This window comes from Lacerta agilis, chromosome 14, assembly GCF_009819535.1.
Source record: "Lacerta agilis isolate rLacAgi1 chromosome 14, rLacAgi1.pri, whole genome shotgun sequence".
NCBI lineage: Eukaryota > Metazoa > Chordata > Lepidosauria > Squamata > Lacertidae > Lacerta > Lacerta agilis.
In genome coordinates, this window is record NC_046325.1 from 23,447,884 (window position 1) to 23,469,641 (window position 21,758).

The 21,758-nt window shown below is 37.9% G+C and overlaps 3 protein-coding genes across 3 annotated transcripts; all 3 read left to right on the forward strand.

Annotated features, from left to right (window-relative positions):
• The first annotated feature begins 1,495 nt into the window (after positions 1 to 1,495).
• LOC117057812 (olfactory receptor 13H1-like) lies at positions 1,496 to 2,434 on the forward strand. The gene has a single exon (XM_033168654.1). It carries the CDS (start codon positions 1,496 to 1,498, stop codon positions 2,432 to 2,434), a length of 939 nt encoding a protein of 312 aa, XP_033024545.1.
• A 5,113-nt stretch (positions 2,435 to 7,547) lies between these two features.
• LOC117057813 (olfactory receptor 13H1-like) lies at positions 7,548 to 8,486 on the forward strand. Its single transcript, XM_033168655.1, has one exon. It carries the CDS (start codon positions 7,548 to 7,550, stop codon positions 8,484 to 8,486), a length of 939 nt encoding a protein of 312 aa, XP_033024546.1.
• Positions 8,487 to 14,394: 5,908 nt separating this feature from the next.
• On the forward strand, positions 14,395 to 15,249 carry LOC117057814 (olfactory receptor 13H1-like). Its single transcript, XM_033168656.1, has one exon. It carries the CDS (start codon positions 14,395 to 14,397, stop codon positions 15,247 to 15,249), a length of 855 nt encoding a protein of 284 aa, XP_033024547.1.
• Positions 15,250 to 21,758: the final 6,509 nt, after the last annotated feature.

Genomic DNA, 21,758 nt, shown 5'->3' on the forward strand with positions numbered 1-21,758 from the left:
TTCATGGGTCACTTAAACATTAGGAAGAACTTCCTGACAGTAAGAGCTGTTCAACAGTGGAATTTGCTGCCAAGGAGTGTGGTGGAGTCTCCTTCTTTGGAGGTCTTTAAGCGGAGGCTTGACAGCCATCTGTCAGGAATGCTTTGATGGTGTTTCCTGCTTGGCAGGGGGTTGGACTGGATGGCCCTTGTGGTCTCTTCCAACTCTATGATTCTATGATTCTAATGTACCTGCCTGGGCAAAAATAACCCAATTAACACAATAACATCCCTTCTTGGGTGTTCTAAAATAAATTAAGCATGTTGGGATTGTGGCCAGCGGGGATTGTGAAGAAATTGTGAGCCTTAAAAAAATGAAAATATCAGATTAAAAGTTCCCTTCTAGACTAAAGTTAGGCTTTGCTCATCAATTAAACAGATTTAAATCCCCACCCCAGTCTATTAGGATTGTTTGCTAGGAAATTTCCGAAGCAATCTTACACCCTGTTTTAATGAGCAGTGTTTGATCAACAGCATTAGCAAATCCTTCCACTTGATCAGTGGTTGCATTTCAGCCTATATATCAGGTACTTCAGTCAAGGGGTAGAAAGAAAGAATGGGAGGAGGAGTATTTTGATTTTATAAACATTTATGTCATATCATATACGTACGGAATCTCCCGGACATTACTGGAAATTTCCAAAAGGTTGTGCTTTGTTCTGGATCTTAGGCAAGTCAAACTTGGGCATATTTTTTGGTGTTTTTGTAAAGTCTGTAACTTTCGGGGTGTCCTGGTTTTTACTTTTTGAAATATGGCAACCCTAGGTATCAATACAATAAATCAATAACTGGGAGATGATCCACTATCATCAACTTTTCTTCTACTTTTCAAGGAATACAAAGAGGCATTGTTTTGTTTAATTTCATACTGGGGAGGCTATTTTAAAAACAGATGAAAATAATATTAATCAGTTTGTACTTTTATATCAATTTCTCTCTTTGAAAGCTCATGTCCAAAATATGGGACCCAATTAGATAAAATATATTTAATGAAGAAATCAATTCAATTGCTGATTTCTAGGTTCACTTCACAGGAGACCCATACTGTATAATTTTACATGTTCATTGATTTGCTTTTTCTAACATTGTAAGCTATCCCACTCTAGGAAAGTTGGTAATAGGTGGACAGAGGTTTACTGTATTGTACTTTTTTCTGAATGAATGTGATGTGACATGTAAAAGAACTTCAATGTCATAAAACGAACCATTATTCGTTTGATACCACATTTCATAATATTGTCTTAATGCTTTCTAAAACATTGAGATGTGATGCACATGCTTAAATTTATTGTGTTTTGCTATTCTGTATGTCTGGCTGTGAGCTATGCAAGCATGCCTACCCACAAATGAAATAATCTGTGGAATAATGAGCCCATAGGACAAGAAATAGCAGGTAATAAAGAGAAAGGAGCTCAAGAGACAATGCATTTCCCTTCTTCAATTTCAGATCTGCCGTAATGCAGGACATAGGGGAAAATGAGACAGAAGTAACTGAATTTGTTCTCGTGGGATGGTCAGGTCGACCAAAGGCAAGAATGGGATTGATGGTCCTCTTCATTGTATCCTATGCAGTCATCCTTGTTGGAAATGGACTCATTATTGTGGTGGTCATAAATGACTCCCGGTTGCACAGCCCTATGTACTTTTTCCTCTGTAATTTGTCCATCATTGACCTTTGTTTCTCATCGACTAGCATCCCACAGTCCATAGTCAACTGTTTAGTGGATAGACCTGTTATGTCCCTTCCACTGTGTTATTCTCAAATTCTTCTGGGTCTCCTTTTTGGAACATGTGAATGTTTGCTGCTGGCTGTCATGGCTTATGATCGCTATGTGGCCATTTCCAACCCACTGCGATATACGCTCATCATGAACAGGAATATTTGCATCACCTTTGCTGCTATGACATGGACGACTGCCTTCATGGTTACAATAGTTCCCTGCCTTGCGAAGCCAGCACGATTCTGTGGGAACAATGAGGTGGACCATTTAGTATGTGAATTCAAAGCTGCCTTTAAGTTACTCTGCAATGATACTTCTGCGAGCACACTGGGCATGTATTTTACATGCATTTTCACACTGATTTTACCCCTAGCTTTCATTTCTTTTTCTTATATGCGCATTCTTATTGCCATCATGAGAATGCACTCAGATTCTGAAGGGGGTAGGATGAAGGCTTTTTCTACATGTGGGTCTCATCTGGTTGTGGTGGTCATGTACTATGGCTCAGCTATGTTTGCGTACCTTATCCCTCAAACTAAAGAAACTCATTTAGGTGACAAGATTGTTTATATATTTTACACAGTAGTCACACCTATGTTTAACCCTTTGATTTATGCACTCAGAAATCAGGAAGTGATGGGTGCAATAAAGAGACTAATGAGCAGGAAGAAATAATGCAAAATTATGTTATTAGATGTTTGAAATCTAACGTTCTGTTGATTTTTCAACAGCAGTCTCAGCTTATGTAAGGGAGTATTCTATGAAAATCTTATGTAGATAGAACTGTACACAAGTGCAAATAGCCCATATGGCATCACAATCTTGTTATAAGTGTTGGAAGGGATGTAGAAAAAGAGGCACCTTTTTCCATTTCTGGTGGGACAGTCCACAGGTATTCAAATTCAGGACAACGGTTAGTCAAAAAATGACTAAAATACTCAAATATCCCATTGCAATTTCACTGTAGCTTTGTTTAGCAAATCAGTGGATCAGTGAACTGAAAGATGGTTGCCAGGGCTTTTTTCAGCCTGAATTCACTGGAACACTACTGGCAGCTGCCAGAATCTTAATTGCCCCCAAATGGAAACCCTTACAGGACTTGCAACTTTCATTTCGGTATTAAAATGTATTGAATTTAGCATCAGCTGGGGAGGGGGGCTAATAAGTTATGTGTTGGCAAGAGCTTGGGGTGTCATGAAAAAGTATGTGCTGTTTGGTGGGATTTTATCATATAGGCAACAAATGCAAACATAGAGGACTCCCTCTCCATGGTACAAATTGAAATTAGGCTTCTTTAATGGTCTTAATTACTTTAAATCTCTTCCATGTATACTGTGCTTTTTTTGTATTTTTATATCAGTTATGCTCAAGTATTAGTAAGGGGCACTCTGACTGTAGTAGAATTTTAAAAGAATGGGAACTCCAACATTCAACCAACATCTTCCAATAAGTAGAATGGTGGTATTTATTTTCCGATTAGGATAATTCAGATTAGGATAATTGTGCCTTTTCCAAAACTAGATATAAATTTTGGATATTTGAAAACTAATCTATGGAAAACTAATCTATGGTATTCAATAGAGTTGATGATCAGAAAATAAAATATATTGGTTATTTGGGAATTGCACTGCCTGAACATTCTGAACATGCCACTAGAGAAGGACTTGTGTGTCCGACAACTGATTCCAAGGGAGAACAGTGCTCTTACAAAGCACCATGTTCCTAGCCTATCCTCTGAGGGAGCTGGGAAATAAAATGACCATGGATTTTGCATGTAGGGGATATGTAAAGCCACCAAGAGTTGAAAAGCAAACCCCTGCCATGAGGTGATGGAGGAGTGGGGAAAGGTCATTTAAAGTGTTCCCAAGAACCAGTACATATGGTTACCTTGGAGATACACAATGTGGTGCTCTCCAAATGGATTACAAACAACTCCCATCCACCATGGCCAATTCAGTGTCTACCTTCCCAAACACTTCCATTGTTTATCCTATTGCCCACAATAGACCCTGTTGGCTTCTGTGCTCTCACTGCTTTATAGCATCTTTTCCCACTTATATATTCTTTGAATATATAAAACCCATTGTTTGAGCTAAATCAATATTTTGTGCCTGTCTGAGGTGGCAAGATCAGCTGGACTATTTAAGGTTTGTAGAAATGACAGGGAGAAGCTGTATGGCACATTATGTAGTATGTTATGAGATGTGTGGTGCCATCTGATGAAAAGGGAGTATATGGCTGTACTGCAGTTTTGTGATTGTATTGCATTGCTTAATTGCAGAATCACACAAATAGAAAGAGACCATTGGTTTGCAAATATGGCCTTGCACTTATGGAAAGAAATCATTTATATCAATTTGAAAGAAGAAGCAAATTCACGCTTCTCTGTATCCTAACACAACAGGTTAATGCAATTCTGCTATTTATACACTGCTTAACCAACAATGTTTCTAAGTGGTATACATAAAGATTACAAAAAGGGCACAACTTCCTTTTTTTTAAAAAAAAAAATTTTATTGGTTTTCACAGATTATAACACTGACAAACAAATAACCCTAAACAAACAAACAAACAATAACACAAATATAAAAAACAACACTTAAATCTTAATACACCTATCTTCCTTCCTTATCATTATAGGTTGACTTTCTCACGTCCTCTCTTCCTGCGTTCCTTGAAAATCATCTTTAGTAATTTCTTTGCATTATTAAAATAATTTTAATAACTATCCTTAACATCTCTTCTTATCTATTATCCTTATCCTTTATTCAAACAATTATATACCTTAAGTCTATCTTCTAATTCTACAGCCTATCTTATCTTCCATCTTACTTCTAATCTTTAATCTTGCAATAATATTTTTAATACAATTTGAATTTCTTCCAATCTTCTCCCACTGCGTCATCCCTCTGGTCACGAAGTTTCCAGGTCAGCTCAGCAAGTTCCATATAGTCCATCAAAAAAGGGCACAACTTCCATTAAGATTAATCATAAAACAAAAGTACCATAATATATGTTATAGGGATAGGGTGAAATTCTATGCTTTTCTCACTGTGATGTGAACCTAATTCATATTTTCTTAAACAATATGCAAACTGGAACACTGTTATCCTTCTGAAGCAGGTAGGATGGCTTTTTCCACCTGTGGGTCTCATTTGCCTGTGGTGGTCATGTACTATGGCTCAGGTAAGTCTGGATGCCTTATCCCTCGAACTGAAGAAACTATTTAGGTGCCAAATTGTTTATATATGTTACACAGTAGTCACACTCATGTTTTATAGTGATCTTTCCAAATTTGCACTTCTCCAAATTTTGAACTGCAGCTCTGCAGTCAAAAAATGTTCACAAGAAAGCATATATTTTGGGGAAGTGTGTATACAAATGAAAATAACACAAAAAACATATATTGGGGGAAATCACTTGCAAAAATGTGTGTGTTAGGAGAAATAAACTCAAAAAATGCAAACAATCTTTCATTAGGACATTTTTAAATACAAAAGAGCTTCCAGTATGTGCATTGGATCCATGTATACTCAGTGCTTTTTTCTGGGGGGGGGGGGGCAGGGGTATGCACACCCCTAAACATTTTGTGAATCTCTGTACTTTTGTCCATTTACTGTATTTATTTCCCCCAATTTGAGCTACAAAATTGTGATTTTCTTGAGTCAAAATGAGAGTACCCCTAAACATTTGTTAAGAAAAAAAAGCACTGTGTATACTGACGTATTAAAGTATAGGCAAATTAACAGAACAACATTCAGTCCCTATTTCTAAAACAAATGAGGCATTTGGGATTATGGCCATTGGGAATTATGAAGAAATTGTGAGTGTTGAAAAATAAAAATATCAGATTAATAATTCTCTTCTAGACTTGAGATGTACACCCAAGACTATTTGAATTATTTCCTAGGACCTTTCCAAAATGATTTCCCACACCTTTTTAATGAATCGGCACCATTAATAAATCCTTCCACTTGATTAGATACTGCATGTCAGTACAGAAATTTGAATCAAAGGGGAGAGAGAAAAAGACGGAGACGAACTATTTAGAATTTATTACTATTCATGTTGCTACATTCTATTCTGTCCTCACCACTCTACTCACATGTGATATCAGTGCAATCTGGAAGATAAATCACTAACTGGGGGACAATTCACTTTGAAAGACTGATAATTCTTCTTCTGAAGAAATACAAAGAGGCAAGTCCTTTGTTTAATTTTCTTATTGCTATATTGAGATTTTGTTCACATTTTCTTAAAAAAGGAAATAATACTAATTAACTGATTTGTACATTTATATCAATCTTTATGTTTAAAAACTATATAATATTGATGCCTACATTTAACAATTGAAATCCAAAATATATGCGTACAGTAGAGAGAGCCATATTCCAGATGTGTAGAAATCAATTCCATTGCTAAATTCTTGAATGGTTTTTAAAGGACTTCAACGTATCATTCAATGGATTGTGCCTGTAGTGTCTAATTGCATCTCTCAGCATCTATCATCACAGTCGAAATGGAGTCGCAAACATCATTTAAAAGCTTTTTTAATTAATTTATTTTTTATCCATCACATTCTTCCAATGAACTTAGGGTGGAATATATGGTAGCCACCTTGTAAATAATGTTAAGTCAAAAAATTGGCCTGCAGAGAGCTGAATTAAATATAATACATTTTATGTGCTTAGCATTTTTTTCAGTGGTTTGCAAGTAGAAGGTACATATGGAGGGGAGGGAACCTAGATCAGTGGAAGATGATGGGTGTTTTAACACTTTGCCTTTTGTTGTGGTTTCAGTCCAGACTAGTCCCCTGCATCTGTTATTTATACTGGAAGGAAAGCTTCCACTGGTGAGAATGGAACTCAACACCCAGTATATAGAGCAGGTGTGGTATGCATGTGGCAGGTAGAATCCAGATTGAGACTGAAGCAGGAAACTAACAAAAGATTTTCCGACTGCCTCCAGAGTATATCCTTCACATGAATTAACACATTTTAAAAAAGTCAAACAATTATCAGTTGTGTGAATGATGCCACGTTTAGTTTATCCTTAAGCACTGTGACTGAAAGGATTGGAATTTTTCATTCCTTCATTGAATTCCATCTTCTATACTAGCAATAGCTAACATGGTGTCTTCCATATATCTATCGTAGAAGACACCAAAGTGGTTACTGAAAGATTGGTGCTGTTGGACTACAGGCCCCATCATCCATAGCCAGCATGTCAAATGCTCAAAGATAATGGGAGCTGTAGTCAAATATCATCTGGAAGGCACTACATTGATATTCCTTGAACTATTCAAAAATGGATCTATTTTTAAAAAGTTGTATTTGGAATGACTTCCAATACTTAAAAAATAATCAACATATATTCATTTGATAAAATGTTGCCAATGCATATACCTAAAGTGAATAGAAGGGAATGAAATGAATTGTTTCCACTTGGATTAAAAACTGACAGAAGCTTTGTATCTTTGACCATTTCCTAAAATTATTAATCTATTTGCTTCCTCTAACATTATTGAAGGCTACCCTGCTCTGGGATGGTGGGTCATAGAGTGAGGAAAAATTACTGGGTTACATTTTTTAAAAAATTCTGTATCTCCCTCATGCTCTCTAACCATAAAACCAAACATTGACAATCACTCCTTAATGTATACCTTTACATACAGACACAATACTATGTGTGATAATGAAAACTCACAGGACAATAAATAAAAGGTAAGAAAGAGACAGGAGATCAAGAGATAATGCATCTCCCTTTCTTCTGTTTCAGGTCTACACCCATGCAGGACGTAGGGGAAAATGAGACGGAAGTAACAGAATTTATCCTTGTGGGGTGGTCAAATCGACCCAAGGCAAGAATGGGATTGATGGTCCTCTTCATTGTATCCTATGCAGTCATCCTTGTTGGAAATGGACTCATTATTGTGGTGGTCATAAATGACTCCCGGTTGCACAGCCCTATGTACTTTTTCCTCTGTAATTTGTCCATCATTGACCTTTGTTTCTCATCAACTGGCATCCCACAGTCCATAGTTAACTGTTTAGTGGATAGACCTGTTATGTCCCTTCCGCTGTGTTATTCTCAAATTCTTCTGGGTCTCCTTTTTGGAACATGTGAATGTTTGCTGCTGGCTGTCATGGCTTATGATCGCTATGTGGCCATTTCCAACCCACTGCGATATACGCTCATCATGAACAGGAATATTTGCATCACCTTTGCTGCTATGACATGGACGACTGCCTTCATGGTTACAATAGTTCCCTGTCTTGTGAAGCCAGCACGATTCTGTGGGAAGAATGAGGTGGACCATTTAGTATGTGAATTCAAAGCTGTCTTTAAGTTACTCTGTACTGATACCTCTTCTGATATATTGGGAATGTTTTTTACAAGCACTTTCACACTTGTTTTCCCTCTGATTTTCATCGTTTTTTCTTATATACGCATTCTTGTCGCCATCATGAGAATGCACTCAGATTCTGAAGGGGGTAGGATGAAGGCTTTTTCTACATGTGGGTCTCATTTGGCTGTGGTGGTCATGTATTATGGCTCATGTATGGCCTCCTACCTCACCCCTCAGAGTAAAGAAACCCATTTAGGTGACAAGATAATTTTTGTATTTTACGCAATAGCCACCCCCATGTTTAATCCTCTGATTTATACACTCAGGAATCAGGAAGTAATGGGGTCCTTGAAGAGACTGGTGAGTGGGAAAAAGTAATACAGAAGTATGTTATTAGATACTTTTAATCCACTAATACATATTGGTGTTTTCCTATATATAAACTGTTATATCCATATCCCAAGCCAATCTTTTTTTTAACTTGATTTGGTAGTTTATTTAAAATAAATAGGAATATGTTTGAATTTAACTCTGATTCTCAATAAATTGTGTGTCTGTATATGTGTGCTCATGTGCATAAGGTGTTTATTTAAAAATAAATATGTAAGATTTCAAACTACTACTATCCATATGCATTGATCGTCACAAAATAAAATAAATTTGTTATTCAGGAGCTGGACTGCCTGAAAGTCTGGCTCTGGAATTAGACAGAGACTCAAGTGCCCAGTCCCTGATGCCAGACTATTCCTAGTCTAGCCCCTGTGACAGATAGGACAGAAAGTATTGGCATACCCCATTAAAAGCTCTTTATGTCTCCTGGAGATTTCAAAACCCAAGCAGGTTTGTATGTAAGAATAAGGTCCTTCAGATAGCTTGGACCTAAACCATATAGGGATTTATACACCATAACTAGCACTAATTGTGCAGGAAACAGGCTGGAAGCCAGCCTCTCTTGTTTTAGCAAGAAGAAGAAGAGTTTGGATTTGATATCTCGCTTTATCACTACCCGAAGGAGTCTCAAAGCAGCTAACATTCTCCTTTCCCTTCCTCCCTGTCAGGATCTTCCCAAGTGTTGCTCATGAGTAAGGTGAGGTGAGTGGGGCTGAGAGACTTCAAAGAAGTGTGTCTAGCCCAAGGTCACCCAGCAGCTGCATGTGGAGGAGCGGACACACGAACCCTGTTCACCAGATTACAAGTCTACCACACTTAACCACTACACCACACTGGCTCCCAGACTACAAGAGAGTTGTAGGCTCCCTATAACCAGCCCCAGTCAACAATCTGGCTGCAGGTCTTTGACCCAGATGAAGTTTCTAAGTCATTTTCAAAGACAGCCCCACATCAAGTGCATTACAGGATGTAAATAAGGAATATATCACTGAGGCAAAATCAGATATATAAAGGAATGGTTGAAGCTGGCAACAGGCTGGGCTAGATGAGCTTGGTGGCAAACTCTTTTGTGTTTGCAGACACTTGCTGTGTCAGGGTGAGATGCTAAGAATTTTTTCTTCTATATGGTCACATTTAATCTCACAGTCTCATGCTTTATTACTTCCAAAAGCTGTCGAGAAGCATTCCTGGCTACTGCAGAGACCTGGGCATTTAGGCTGCAAACTTCTATCTTCAGAGGGAGTGTTACCCTCATCTAGGACTGGCAGAATTAGGTGAAAGTGTGACTAAAAATGCCTATGTTCATGAAAAAAACACACAAAAATGTATTGCACCTCAGAAAATTGCTTGCAATATTATTATTATTATTATTTTATATAAGAATTTTATTGGTTTTTTGCAAAACAAAGAACAACAAAACACATACAACAACACATACACAACAATCAAAACATAATGAAAAACAAATACAAACCACCACTAAAACACCAATAATTCTTTTTCTTGCTTAGAACAAAAAAACCAAAAATCTTGTTTTGAATCTAGACAGGGTGACTTCCCCCGTTTTCTCTCCTTTGGTTCCAATTCTAATTTACTTTAATAACTTCTCATCTCTAAAATTTAAATCATCCAAAAAATCTAGACAAACTTCTTAATATTTATTTTTACTTCAATATACAACCTATTACTTCTTAACTCAAATCATACATCTTATTTCACTTAAACTGCTGCTAATAAAAAAAATTCACATATCTCTTCACTAGTTCAAAATCTTGAATTCTTAACACACTGACTTCAGGGTACCATAGTAAGCCATCCTAATTATATTTTAAATATTCTCACCCTATCCCTTTTCTAACCATTTTCCTTCGCCATCTCGGGGTCTCCCCCCAGACATTTCTCCATCTCCCTCCAACATCATTGTCCAGAATGTCCTCTTCTTCTTTATAGCCAGAGGTCAGAGCACAGTCCATATAAATCCTGTGGATTTATAGAAAAAGAAAATTGCTTACAATATTAATCAAAACTGCACAAAAAATGTGTATCTTAGGAGAAATGTGAAGTAATGTGATGAATTTTAATGAGGATAGTTTTTTAAAATGTAAATTACAGTACTGCAGAAATGTGGAGACCATGATATAAGATTGCATACTTTCCAAGTGTCCCTATGTTACATGGACAAAGTTTATATCATTCCTACTGCAGTTCCTCTTAAAGCAAACTGTTGCAGACTACAAACCCTGGGCCTGACTCTCTGTCCTCTAAAGGTAAAGGTAAAGGGACCCCTGACCATTAGGTCCAGTCGCGGACAACTCTGGGGTTGCGGCACTCATCTTGCTTTATTGGCCGAAGGAGCCAGTGTACAGCTTCCAGGTCATGTGGCCAGCATGACTAAGCCGCTTCCGGGGAACCAGAGCAGCTCATGGAAACGCCGTTTACCTTCCCACCGGTGCGGTACCTATTTATCTACTTGCACTTTGACATGTTTTCAATCTGCTAGGTTGGCAGGAGAAGGGACCGAGCAATGGGAGCTCACCTCGTCATGGAGATTCGAACCGCCAACCTTCTGATCGGCAAGCCCTAGGCTCTGTGGTTTAACCCACAGCGTCACCTGCATCCCTCTTCTCTCTCCTCTACCCCAGCTTATTATTTCAGTTGATTTGTCTGCTATCAATCTTAAATGAGAATATTTGAGATTGTGAAATCTTGATCACAACTCTGTGACATTTATATGGGCTCATCTATTGTATTACTATAGCCATCTAACTGAGAGCATCAATGGGGTCTGATGTACTTGCACAAGATACTTTTTTTTCAGATTTCAGATACAAAAGGAGGCCTTTGCTCTGTGCCCACCTCCTGGACATCTGACAGTGAGGGAGATATGGGGAAGAGCCTCAGAAAGGATATTTCAGAAAGGGAGGGTGGAGGCTCCTTCAAAAGGTGCTTTTGCCAAGAACTTCAAGACAGTCTCTATGTCTTAAAACTACAGATAAATCTGAAGCAGCCTCTCCCCTCTTTAAACAAGTGGGCAGATGGCAACAGAGTTGTGACTTTTTTGGTCATGTACTGTTTGTGATAGCTTCACATCTCTCATGGTATGGCATGGTCTGGGAATAAATGATAATACCAAATTGCTAATGTTAAGCAGGCCAAGGACTGATCACTGGTTGAAGAAAGTTGGGACTTGTTGTTGTTGTTCAGTCGTTCAGTCGTGTCCGACTCTTCGTGACCCCATGGACCAGAGCACGCCAGGCACGCCTATTCTTCACTGCCTCTCGCAGTTTGGCCAAACTCATGTTAGTAAAAGTTGGGACACAAAAGTGCTAAATCAATGTACAGTACTAAATAATGTTGATGTATAAATATACTGAATAATCATACTGGCAAGGATGCTACATAAATTCCACTGGAGGAATTATCTGAAATCAACATGGCATTTCACATTGACTGATATTTAGCAGTTATTCTACTTTCAAGTTAGTTTTTGCAATGTTATTCACTGTGGTCATAAGTTTTAGTTATGGAGTAACTTCAGAAAGTAATGAGACATTTGGGAATGCACCCAATGGGGAGGCAAAAAGCAGAATACTAAAATAAAATCTAGCCCATTGTTTCCTATATAAAAACTCCCATTGAAAATTAGTTACATCTCTATTAATTTACTCAGGCGCCATCTGTGTGGTTTGCTTAGCACTTAAAAAATAATAATAATCCTGATTCTCCAGTGATAATTCTTCTAAGAGTGCTTGAACTATTAGAGCATTAAAAGGTAATGTAAATTGTATTTGTATTAATGAATAGGACTATTTCAAACCAGGATTTCTACCAAGTTATTTCTTTTCTAGCTTTCCTTACAGTTAAATTCTACCTATATTTGCTTTTTTAAAACAACACCACCACAGTTTTAACTAATTTGATGCAACTAGCTCATACATAAAGTATGGATATTACTATTAAAACAGATAATATAATGAAGTAGGATTTGTTCAATCTGAGAATTTTTGAATTTTTGAATTGAAGGGGTTTTAAGAAGGTAAGTAATGAAGTTTCTTACACATTTTATTCTTTATAATAGTTATATATCATAATACATGTTTTATGCATTTATATCAATTTTGCTCCATATTTAATGTGCAAAATACTATTATCTCCCTCACTCTCCTAGAAACAACAGTATCTAGTCATTAGTATTATAATAAAACTATTGATGTTTCCATAGGCTGTGTGATTTTCTTACTAGAGTGTACTAGGGGCTGCATCCACTGGCAGTCACACTCTAAGTACTAAAAGACCGTTAAAATTAATAGAACTGACTATGCAAGGTTTGCTCATTTCTGTTTTTCTGACTCTATGGGGAAGGGAGAAATGAAAATGTTGTGGATAAAATGTTGACCATGTTATTTTCTTGTTCTGTTTCGCAAGACATATATTTGCATCATAAATTTCCTTTAAAAGTTTACATTGTGGAAAGAAAACATGTGTCCGTTTACCCTCTAAATGGCCACCCATGAAATACTACTACTACTACTACTACTACTACTAATAATAATAATAATAATAATAAATCAGACCCGACAAATCTCTATATCTTCCAAGGCCAGTCCTGGATTTACAGAAGGCATCCTAGTTTTTTATTTGGTCCCGGAATGTCCCACTTTTCCTTAGGGCATCCCTGTTTTCATTGAGGCAAAGAGTTATCGGACCCCCGAGCCAATGCGATAAGTAACTGTATAAACTTTAGGAGAAACCTGAAGGCAGCCTTGTGTAGGGAAGCTTTTTTAATGCTAAAATTTGTATTATGTTTATATATATATATATATATTGGAAGTTGCCCAGAGTGGCTTTGGCAACACAGTCAGATGTGCAGAGTAGAATTCTTATTATTCTTATCCTTTTTCTTCTTCACTAGGCCAGGGGGCAGAAACCCAGAGGGTTGCATTCAGCTCCTGGATCTGAGGGTCCCCAGCCCTGCCATAGAAGCAAAGGAGGAAACATATTTATTTATCTTTCCTTGATTTTCTTTATTATTTGATACAAGTGGGATTTGTTTGGGGGGGGAGTAGTTAAACATGAATTTTATTTTTATTCATACTCTCCTATTTTTCTTCATGCCAAGAGTCTAGTAATCAACTCCTTAATTTGTAAATTGCATTGTTTAGTTTCCAAACTGATAGGCAGTCATCTACCTGAATTCACTATTACGGAGAATTCTGGCCCTTGAAAGTTATGGACCATAGTCATTGTATTATGTAGAAGGATTACTCTGTGTCTAAAGATGCAAAATAATAGAAATTAATGGAAAATTCCATTGGAAAAGGCTCTACCTTCCTTTCCCTCAATAAAATAAAAAGGAATATATAAATACACCTTTGCTTTTATATTTTTGCTATTTTTATATGTTTTTTATCATTCTGTTTTACTGTTTCTGTTTTTATCCTTTTTAATTAAGTTGCTTAGAAATGATGGTAAATAAATGAATAAAATAATTAACTCAACCATTACAATTCTAGACACAGAATAACGTTGTTAATGCTCCCTGGGATCTCCACATCTCAGGCATTTTGTGTCAGCCCACATTAATAAACTTATCTGAGATTTAGATGCTTCTTATGCTCATAATTTTTTCTATATGGTCACATTTAATCTCTCAGTCTGATGCTTTATTGCTTCATCATCTGTTACATAAACTAGGCATCCGAAAAAATGGATATGCCCAGTAAATAACAAATAAATTTGTTCAACTGCATTCTAACCTATTTCAAAACTATTTAAACATCATTATTTATCTCTCCCCGTCCCTGTCTTACCAGCCTTTATGCAGGAAGTAGGAGAAAATGAGACCGCAGTGACTGAATTTGTTCTCATTGGATGGTCGGGCCGCCCCAAGTCAAGGATGGGTTTAATGGCATTCATGATAATTGCATATTCGATTACAGTTGTTGGAAATGGACTCATTGTGGTGCTGGTCATAGCCGATCCACGGCTCCACAACCCCATGTATTTTTTCCTGTGCAATTTGTCCCTCCTTGATCTGTGCATGTCATCATCTGGAGTCCCACAGTCTATAGCCAACTGCCTGGTGGACAGACCCGTCATATCTTTTCCTTTATGCCTCACCCAACTCTACACTGGCCTTTTCTTTGGAACAACCGAATGCTTCCTTCTTGCCGTCATGGCTTACGATCGATTCATTGCCATCTCCAACCCACTGCGCTACATGCTCATAATGAACAATACAGTTTGCACCGTCTTGGCTTCTGTGACTTGGTTTAGCGCCTTTATGTTAACAGTAGTCCCCTGCCTTGCAAAGCCAGCTAGATTCTGTGGAAACAATGAGGTGGACCATTTATCATGTGAATTTAAAGCTGTTTTCAAACTCATTTGTACAGATACCTCCACGAGCCAAATAAGCATATACTTCACTAGCACTTTGACGCTGGTTCTGCCCCTTGTCTTCATCCTTTTTTCTTACATGCGTATCCTTGCAGCCATCCTGAGGATGAAATCAGGAGGCAGGATGAAGGCATTTTCCACCTGTGGGTCCCACCTGGCTGTGGTTTGCATGTTCTATGGCACATGCATATTTACATACCTCCTCCCTCAAAATAAGAACACGCGTGAAGTTGACAAAATAATTTCTGCATTTTATGGAGTGCTGACACCCATGTTTAACCCTTTAATTTATACACTCAGAAACCAGGAAGTGTTGGGAGCATTAAAGAGGCTTCTGTTTACAAAAAGCTTATAGGTAACCAATTACCCTTTTTAAATAACTTTTTTGTGTGTAGACATTTTATTTGTAATACATAAGGGAAGTGGACTGATTTAACCACCCACGTTAATTTCCACTCTAGAAATTAAAAAATGGTTCTTTAAATTAGTCTCTCCATGTAGAAAACTAGCCCTTTTCAGGAGGAAATGAAGAGTTCATCTTGAGTTTCATTAAAATTGTCATTTGGGGGTGAGTCAACTCTTAAACAAGCACAAATTCCACCACATCTGCAGCTGGAGTTGGTAAAGTGCCAGTTGAACCTGTTAAATGTATGAACTGGTTATTAGAAACCCTGAATATCCAGTCACTTCAATAGTTTGCATTGATGATGTTATAGTATATTTTTATAACATATGTTTCTCTGTGTTTTATTTTGCTGTACACTGCTTAAAGATATTGTATAAAGTGGTATAGAAATGGCCATAATAATAATACTATACATATTTATACATTGAAGCAATAATAGCGATATGTGAAATTAACAGTTACCATTTTTAATCCCCTCTTCAGATACAAACTTTATTTGCATTAGCCACTAGCCATAAAAAATAAGATAAAATATAATGGAAATAGAGCTAAATAGTTAGCTATACAAAATACATTCTGGATGCTTACATCAATAAAAATGTCAGAACTGATAACATGATCCTTTAGCTGCAGATAAAACATGTGAGACAACAGGCTTTCATTTGATTAAAAAAATAGTGAGCAATGTTAGAAAATTCATCAAATATTAGATCTTATTTGAATTGCCCTGGCTATTTTTTTTAAAAAAATTTTTTTGCAGTTTTTGCTGTCACCTGGTTATCTTGATCTGCCAGAAGACACAGTAGCAATGGTTGAGTGACCTGGTATAGATAGCAGTAGTGACATAATAACCTCACTCCTCAAATCTTTACAAAGAGTACAGCCTAGCAGTACATGAGCCACTGACTTAATACTGCCATCTCCACATGAATATCAGCGTTTTTCCAGTGGAATTTTTTGAAATCAACTCTCAAGTACATCTGAAGGCAGTATGTTCAATCTTGCATAAGTGAAAGTGCATCTGTATTTTGGAACTGTTAAATTTTGCAAGTAGGGTGCCAATGTGTCAAGAAGACTAGGTGGAAAATAAACATACCATGGACAAAATTTCCTTCTGGTGGCCAAATTATTCTGTCATTCAGTGTCATATAGGAGCTTTCTAACTAAATTATTTGCTTCGCTGAAGCCCAGTGTTAATAACTGTTGTGGTAATAAACCAAAGGAATAAAGCTCTTGGATGACAATCTTTGTCCAGGTGCTCTCATGATGATCTTGCAATACTAGGGGTAGTAGACCAGTGGGGGTTAAATTCCTACAATAATTAATTAAATGTCCTATCTACACCATATCTGTAATTCAACAGAGGGAAGATTCACCTCCAAGCGCAGTGATGCGTTTGGAACACAAATAAAATTTTCCTTAGGAACTTGGACTGAACAGCTTCTGTTGGTCCAAGGTGAGCTCCTGTCCAAATCTGAGCTCGATATAAAAACTGTGCTAGGGGTTTAGCTTTAAACATTTCAAGTGCTGAAGGTATATATGATTGCCACTTTTTGTGTGGAAAAGGTGTGTCAGAATTTTGGCACTTGGAGACACTTTTTCCTCTGTGTATTTCAGGTGTGTTGCCCATTACCCTGTTGACTGAAAAAACAAGGCCAATATATTTAAAGACTTTAACTTGTTTGATCGACTGTGGGCTCTATAGTTTATTGAGAAGGCCATGACTTTAGAAATATATTTCCCCACAAAAACTGATTTTTGATATATATATTTTTGCTGCAGTATTCCTTTTTTCTAGATTGCAGATCTACCCCCACTGATTGTGTGCCCGCTTGAGATGGCAGTAGTTGATATGGCTAAGGGTTGTAGAATCTATGGTAAAATATTGCATGCTACCTTCCAACATTCCTCAGATGAAAGTAGGGATCTTTCTCAGTTCCCCTCCACAAACTGACCTTCCTTGACCTAACATTTTTGTCCTCTCCCCTGAGCATATCAGAAGAAGGGCGAGTGTGACCATGACTACACTAATGGGCCAGAGCACACAAACCCTCCACTGTCCTGAGAAACTGGTTAATTTTATTTTATTTTATTATTTGGTAGATTTTGTAGATTTACAAAAATAAAAAAGACACATCAAAAAATAAATTTTGGGAAGGGGCAAGATTAGACGCAGACACACAAAGCATTTATTAATTTAGAAAAAAACTATATTCCTTGCAATCTGCTCCACCTTTCTTCCCACCCAGGATGGCCCTGCCCTCTGCCTCCACCTCTGAGCTGGTGTGTCATCAAAGGCAGCAGCCTCTCCTTTTCCTCATCCACTCTCCAGCTGCCCAAGGGAGGAGGCTGGCAGCACTGTTTCATCCTCCTCCCTGAGCTCAGCAGTGGCAGCAGTGGCAGAGAAAATAGGGACATTCCAGCATCAAATCAGAAGCTGGGAGGGATTTCATAATTCTGGATACATGCCCAGTGCCTTAGCAAAACCTACTCTTTCATGTAATCAATAAAGTTGTGGCCTAATTCAATCCAATACCAGTCTACTGTCTTCATTCTTGTGACCCTCCCTTCACCTGCTACGGCCATGGTCGCACTGGTCGATGATCTCTGGCAGGCTAGGGACAAAGGTGAGAGCTGTTTCCTAGTTCTGCTGGATCACTCAGCAGCTTTTGACACCCATCAGCCATAACATCCTTCTGGGCCATCTAGAGGGGTTGGGACCTGGGGGCACTGTTATACAGTGGTTCCGCTCCTTCCTCCTGGGCCATGTTCAGAAAGTGGTGGTGGGGGATGAGTGTTCAGACCCCTGGGCTCTCACTTGTGGGGTACCTCAGGGTTCTGTCCTCTCCCCCATCCTACATGCAGCCATTGGGAGAGATCATCAGGGGGTTTGGGCTGGGTGTTCATCAGTATGCGGATGATACCCAGCTCTACCTCTCTTTTAAATTGGAACCAGTGAAGGCGTTGAAGGTCCTGTGAGTGTCTGGAGGCAGTTGGAGAATGGATGGTGGCTAACAGATTGAGGTTGAATCCTGACAAGACAGAAGTACTGTTTTGGGGGAAAAGGAGGCAGGCAGGTGTGGAGGACTTCCTGGTCCTGAATGGGGTAACTGTGCCCCTGAAGGACCAGGTGCGCAGCCTGGGAGTCATTTTGGACTCACAGCTGTCCATGGAGGCACAGGTTAATTTTGTATCCAGGGCACCTGTCTACCAGCTCCATCTGGTACACAGGCTGAGACCCTACCTGCCTGCGGACTGTCTCACCAGAGTGGTGCATGCTCTAGTTATCTCTCACTTGGATTACTGCAATACGCACTATGTGAGGCTACCTTTGAAGGTGACCTGGAAACTACAACTAATCCAGAATGTGGCAGCTAGACTGGTGACAGGGAGCAGCCTCTGAGAACACATAACACCAGTCTTGAAAGACCTACATTGGCTCCCAGTACGTTTCCGAGCACAGTTCAAAGTGTTGGTGCTGACCTTTAAAGCCCTAAATGGCCTTGGTCCAGTATACCTGAAGGAGCGTCTCCACCCCTATCGTTCTGCCCTGACACTGAGGTCCAGTGCCGAGGGCCTTCTGGCAGTTCCCTCACTACGAGAAGGCAAGTTACAGGGAACCAGGCAGAAGGCCTTCTTGGTAGTGGCACCCGCCCTGTGGAATGCCCTCCCACCAGATGTCAAAGAGAAAAACAACTACCAGACTTTTAGAAGACATCTGAAGGCAGCCCTGTTTAGGGAGGCTTTTGATGTTTAATAGATTATTGCATTTTAATGTTCTGTTGGAAGCTGCCCCAGATGGGCAGGGTATGTATAAATAAATAAATAAATAAACAAACAAACAAACAAACAAACAAACAAACATTATTATTATTATTATTATTATTATTATTATTATTATTATTATTATTTGACTGTGGTGGCTAATGATAATGCCACCTTGCTAATGCTAAGCAGGCCTAGAACTGCCTGAATGGAAGTCCACCTTGAGACCCCACCGAGGTCAATGGTGGAAGATAACTGGAATACAAAAGTACTAAATCAATGTACTAAATGATTTTGATGTATAAATAAACTAAATAATAATACTGGGACGGATGTGGCTTAAACTCCTTAGATCGATACCATTGGAGGAGTTATCCAAAATAAACATGGCATTTTTCATTGACTTACATTAAGTGGTTATTTTACCCTCAAGTTAATTTTTGCAAAGTTATTCACTTCAGTTTTTGTTGTGGAGTAACTTCAGAAAGTAATGAGACATCTGGGAATGTGCCCAAAGGTAAGACAAAAAGCAGAGTGCTAATATAAAATCTAGCCCATTGTTTCCTATATAAAAACTCCATTTGGAAACAATGTGGTTACATCTCTATTAATTTACTCCAGTTCCATTGGTGTTGTGTTCTTTTTTTTTTTTTTTTTTTAAAAAAATAATATTTATTAAAGGTTTTTCCAATTAAATCCAAATTACAATACATGATTAAATTTTTTCCAAACTCCCCTTTCTCTCACCAAGGGGAGCATACAAAACAAACCCCCCTCTCACTGGGGTGATCAACAATTCTTTCCCAATTTAACTACTTACTTTGCACATATCATCTTTGCCTTTTCCGACTTCCCCGATTCCCCCCGTTGATTTCCAAATTAACCCTAATTCACAGTTATTGCCAATTAATCCCCATATTACTTTTCCTCCTTCTCACATTTTTCTTAATTAATTCTTTTACTAAATAGTTATTCATCTTACACGTCTTATTTATCATTTTATCCTATCCTCTGCATTCACTATATTCCTGAGCCTCCATTGCCTAATTCCAAATTTCATTACAGCAACCCATTTTGAAATTAATTTCATTTTAACTCTTCCCCCCCTTTCCTCCTATACTCCCTACAATCATATTTCTTATTCGTTAACCATTATCCATTACCAAACCATATGTCTGTACCATAACATAAAGAGAATTTCCATAAAGACATTCATGGGGGGGAAAAGAAAATAAATGAAAATAAATGATTGGTGTTGTGTTCTTGGCAGTTTTGTTTTGTTTTGTAATTCCTCAATATCCAGCATCAAAAGGTATTGTAAAATGTAATATTTTTTATTAATGATTAGAACTATTTCAAACCAGGATTTCTACAAAGTTACTTCTTTTCTAGTTTCGATTACAGTTAAATTTTACCTATGTTTTTCTTTTGAAAACACACAGTTTTAACCAACTTGGTGCAATTAACTCATACATAAAGTAGGCATATTACTATTAAAACAAGTAGGATCTATTCAGTCTGAGAACAGTTTCTTTTGACTTCAAGAGTAAGTAATGAATTTTCCTACACATTATTTTATTCTTTATAATAATTTTATGACATAATACAAGTTTTCATATATATTGTGCAAAAATTATCTCCTTGACTCTCTTAGCAACACCAAACAGTTAGCTAGTTATTAGTATTATAATAAATATATTGATTTTTCCATAGGCTGATTAATTTCTCTGTGGTATTAGTGGTTCTATCCAGTGGTAGTTATACTCAGAGTACTATAACACCCATTATTATGTTTTATTTTTATTATTTTTAAAATAGCTATGTTAGGTGTGTTCATTTCTGTCATTCTGTTCTGAGTTACATTTAGTTGGATCCAGCCCTAGGTCTAACTAATTACATTCTGCTTTTCTGACTATCTGGGGAAGGGAGAAATGAAAATGTTGTGGATAAAATGCTCACCATGCTATTAATTTTCTTCTGATTTACAAGAAACATATTTGCATCATAAATCTCTCTTAAAATTACTACACTGTAGAAAGGAAGCATGTGACTGTTCCCCCCTAAATGTCCACCCATGAAAATAATAATAATAATAATTATTATTATTATTATTATTATTATTTATTGTAAGAAGGTTTAGTGGCCTTTACACTTGAGTGTAAGGAAGAGACATTTACTGAGGTAAATTAGAGGTGCTGTCTCAGCAGCATGCAATGAGTCACAGAAACCTTTACACATTAGTGAGGTGACTAGCCAAAATAGAAGCAGTACTTCAGTCTTACAGAGTCCGAGATTGGAGCAAGAGAGTTGTCCCAGCAGCTTGGGTAAGGCAAGCATTTTTGGAACCTCTTGTGCCTTGAGTGTGCAGAGGGATGGTAAGTCTGTAGACTGGTTTCTTCACATACTCCTCTTTATCCTGTGTGTAGGCAAGCAAGAGGGACGCGGCTGGCGCTGTGGTGTACCAGAGCCTATCCGCAATCTTACAAGTTGTGACAATTTGCTACACGGCAGGTGAAACCAAAATGGCATCAGCCAATCAGCCAAGTGGGTAAAATTCCTGCCGTGCCTCTGTCCCAATGACAGATGACACACGGCGGCATAGCAAGGTCAAGCCCTAGCCCAAGCCCTAAATATAGGGAGTGGTGGGCAGGTGTTCCAATGCACTGGCCCAAAGAAGAAGCTTATTGACACGT

Coding starts and splice junctions, on each gene's coding strand:
- LOC117057813 (XM_033168655.1), top strand. CDS start 7,548: ATGCAGGACGTAGGGGAAAATGAGACGGAAGTAACAGAATTTATCCTT.
- LOC117057812 (XM_033168654.1), top strand. CDS start 1,496: ATGCAGGACATAGGGGAAAATGAGACAGAAGTAACTGAATTTGTTCTC.
- LOC117057814 (XM_033168656.1), top strand. CDS start 14,395: ATGGGTTTAATGGCATTCATGATAATTGCATATTCGATTACAGTTGTT.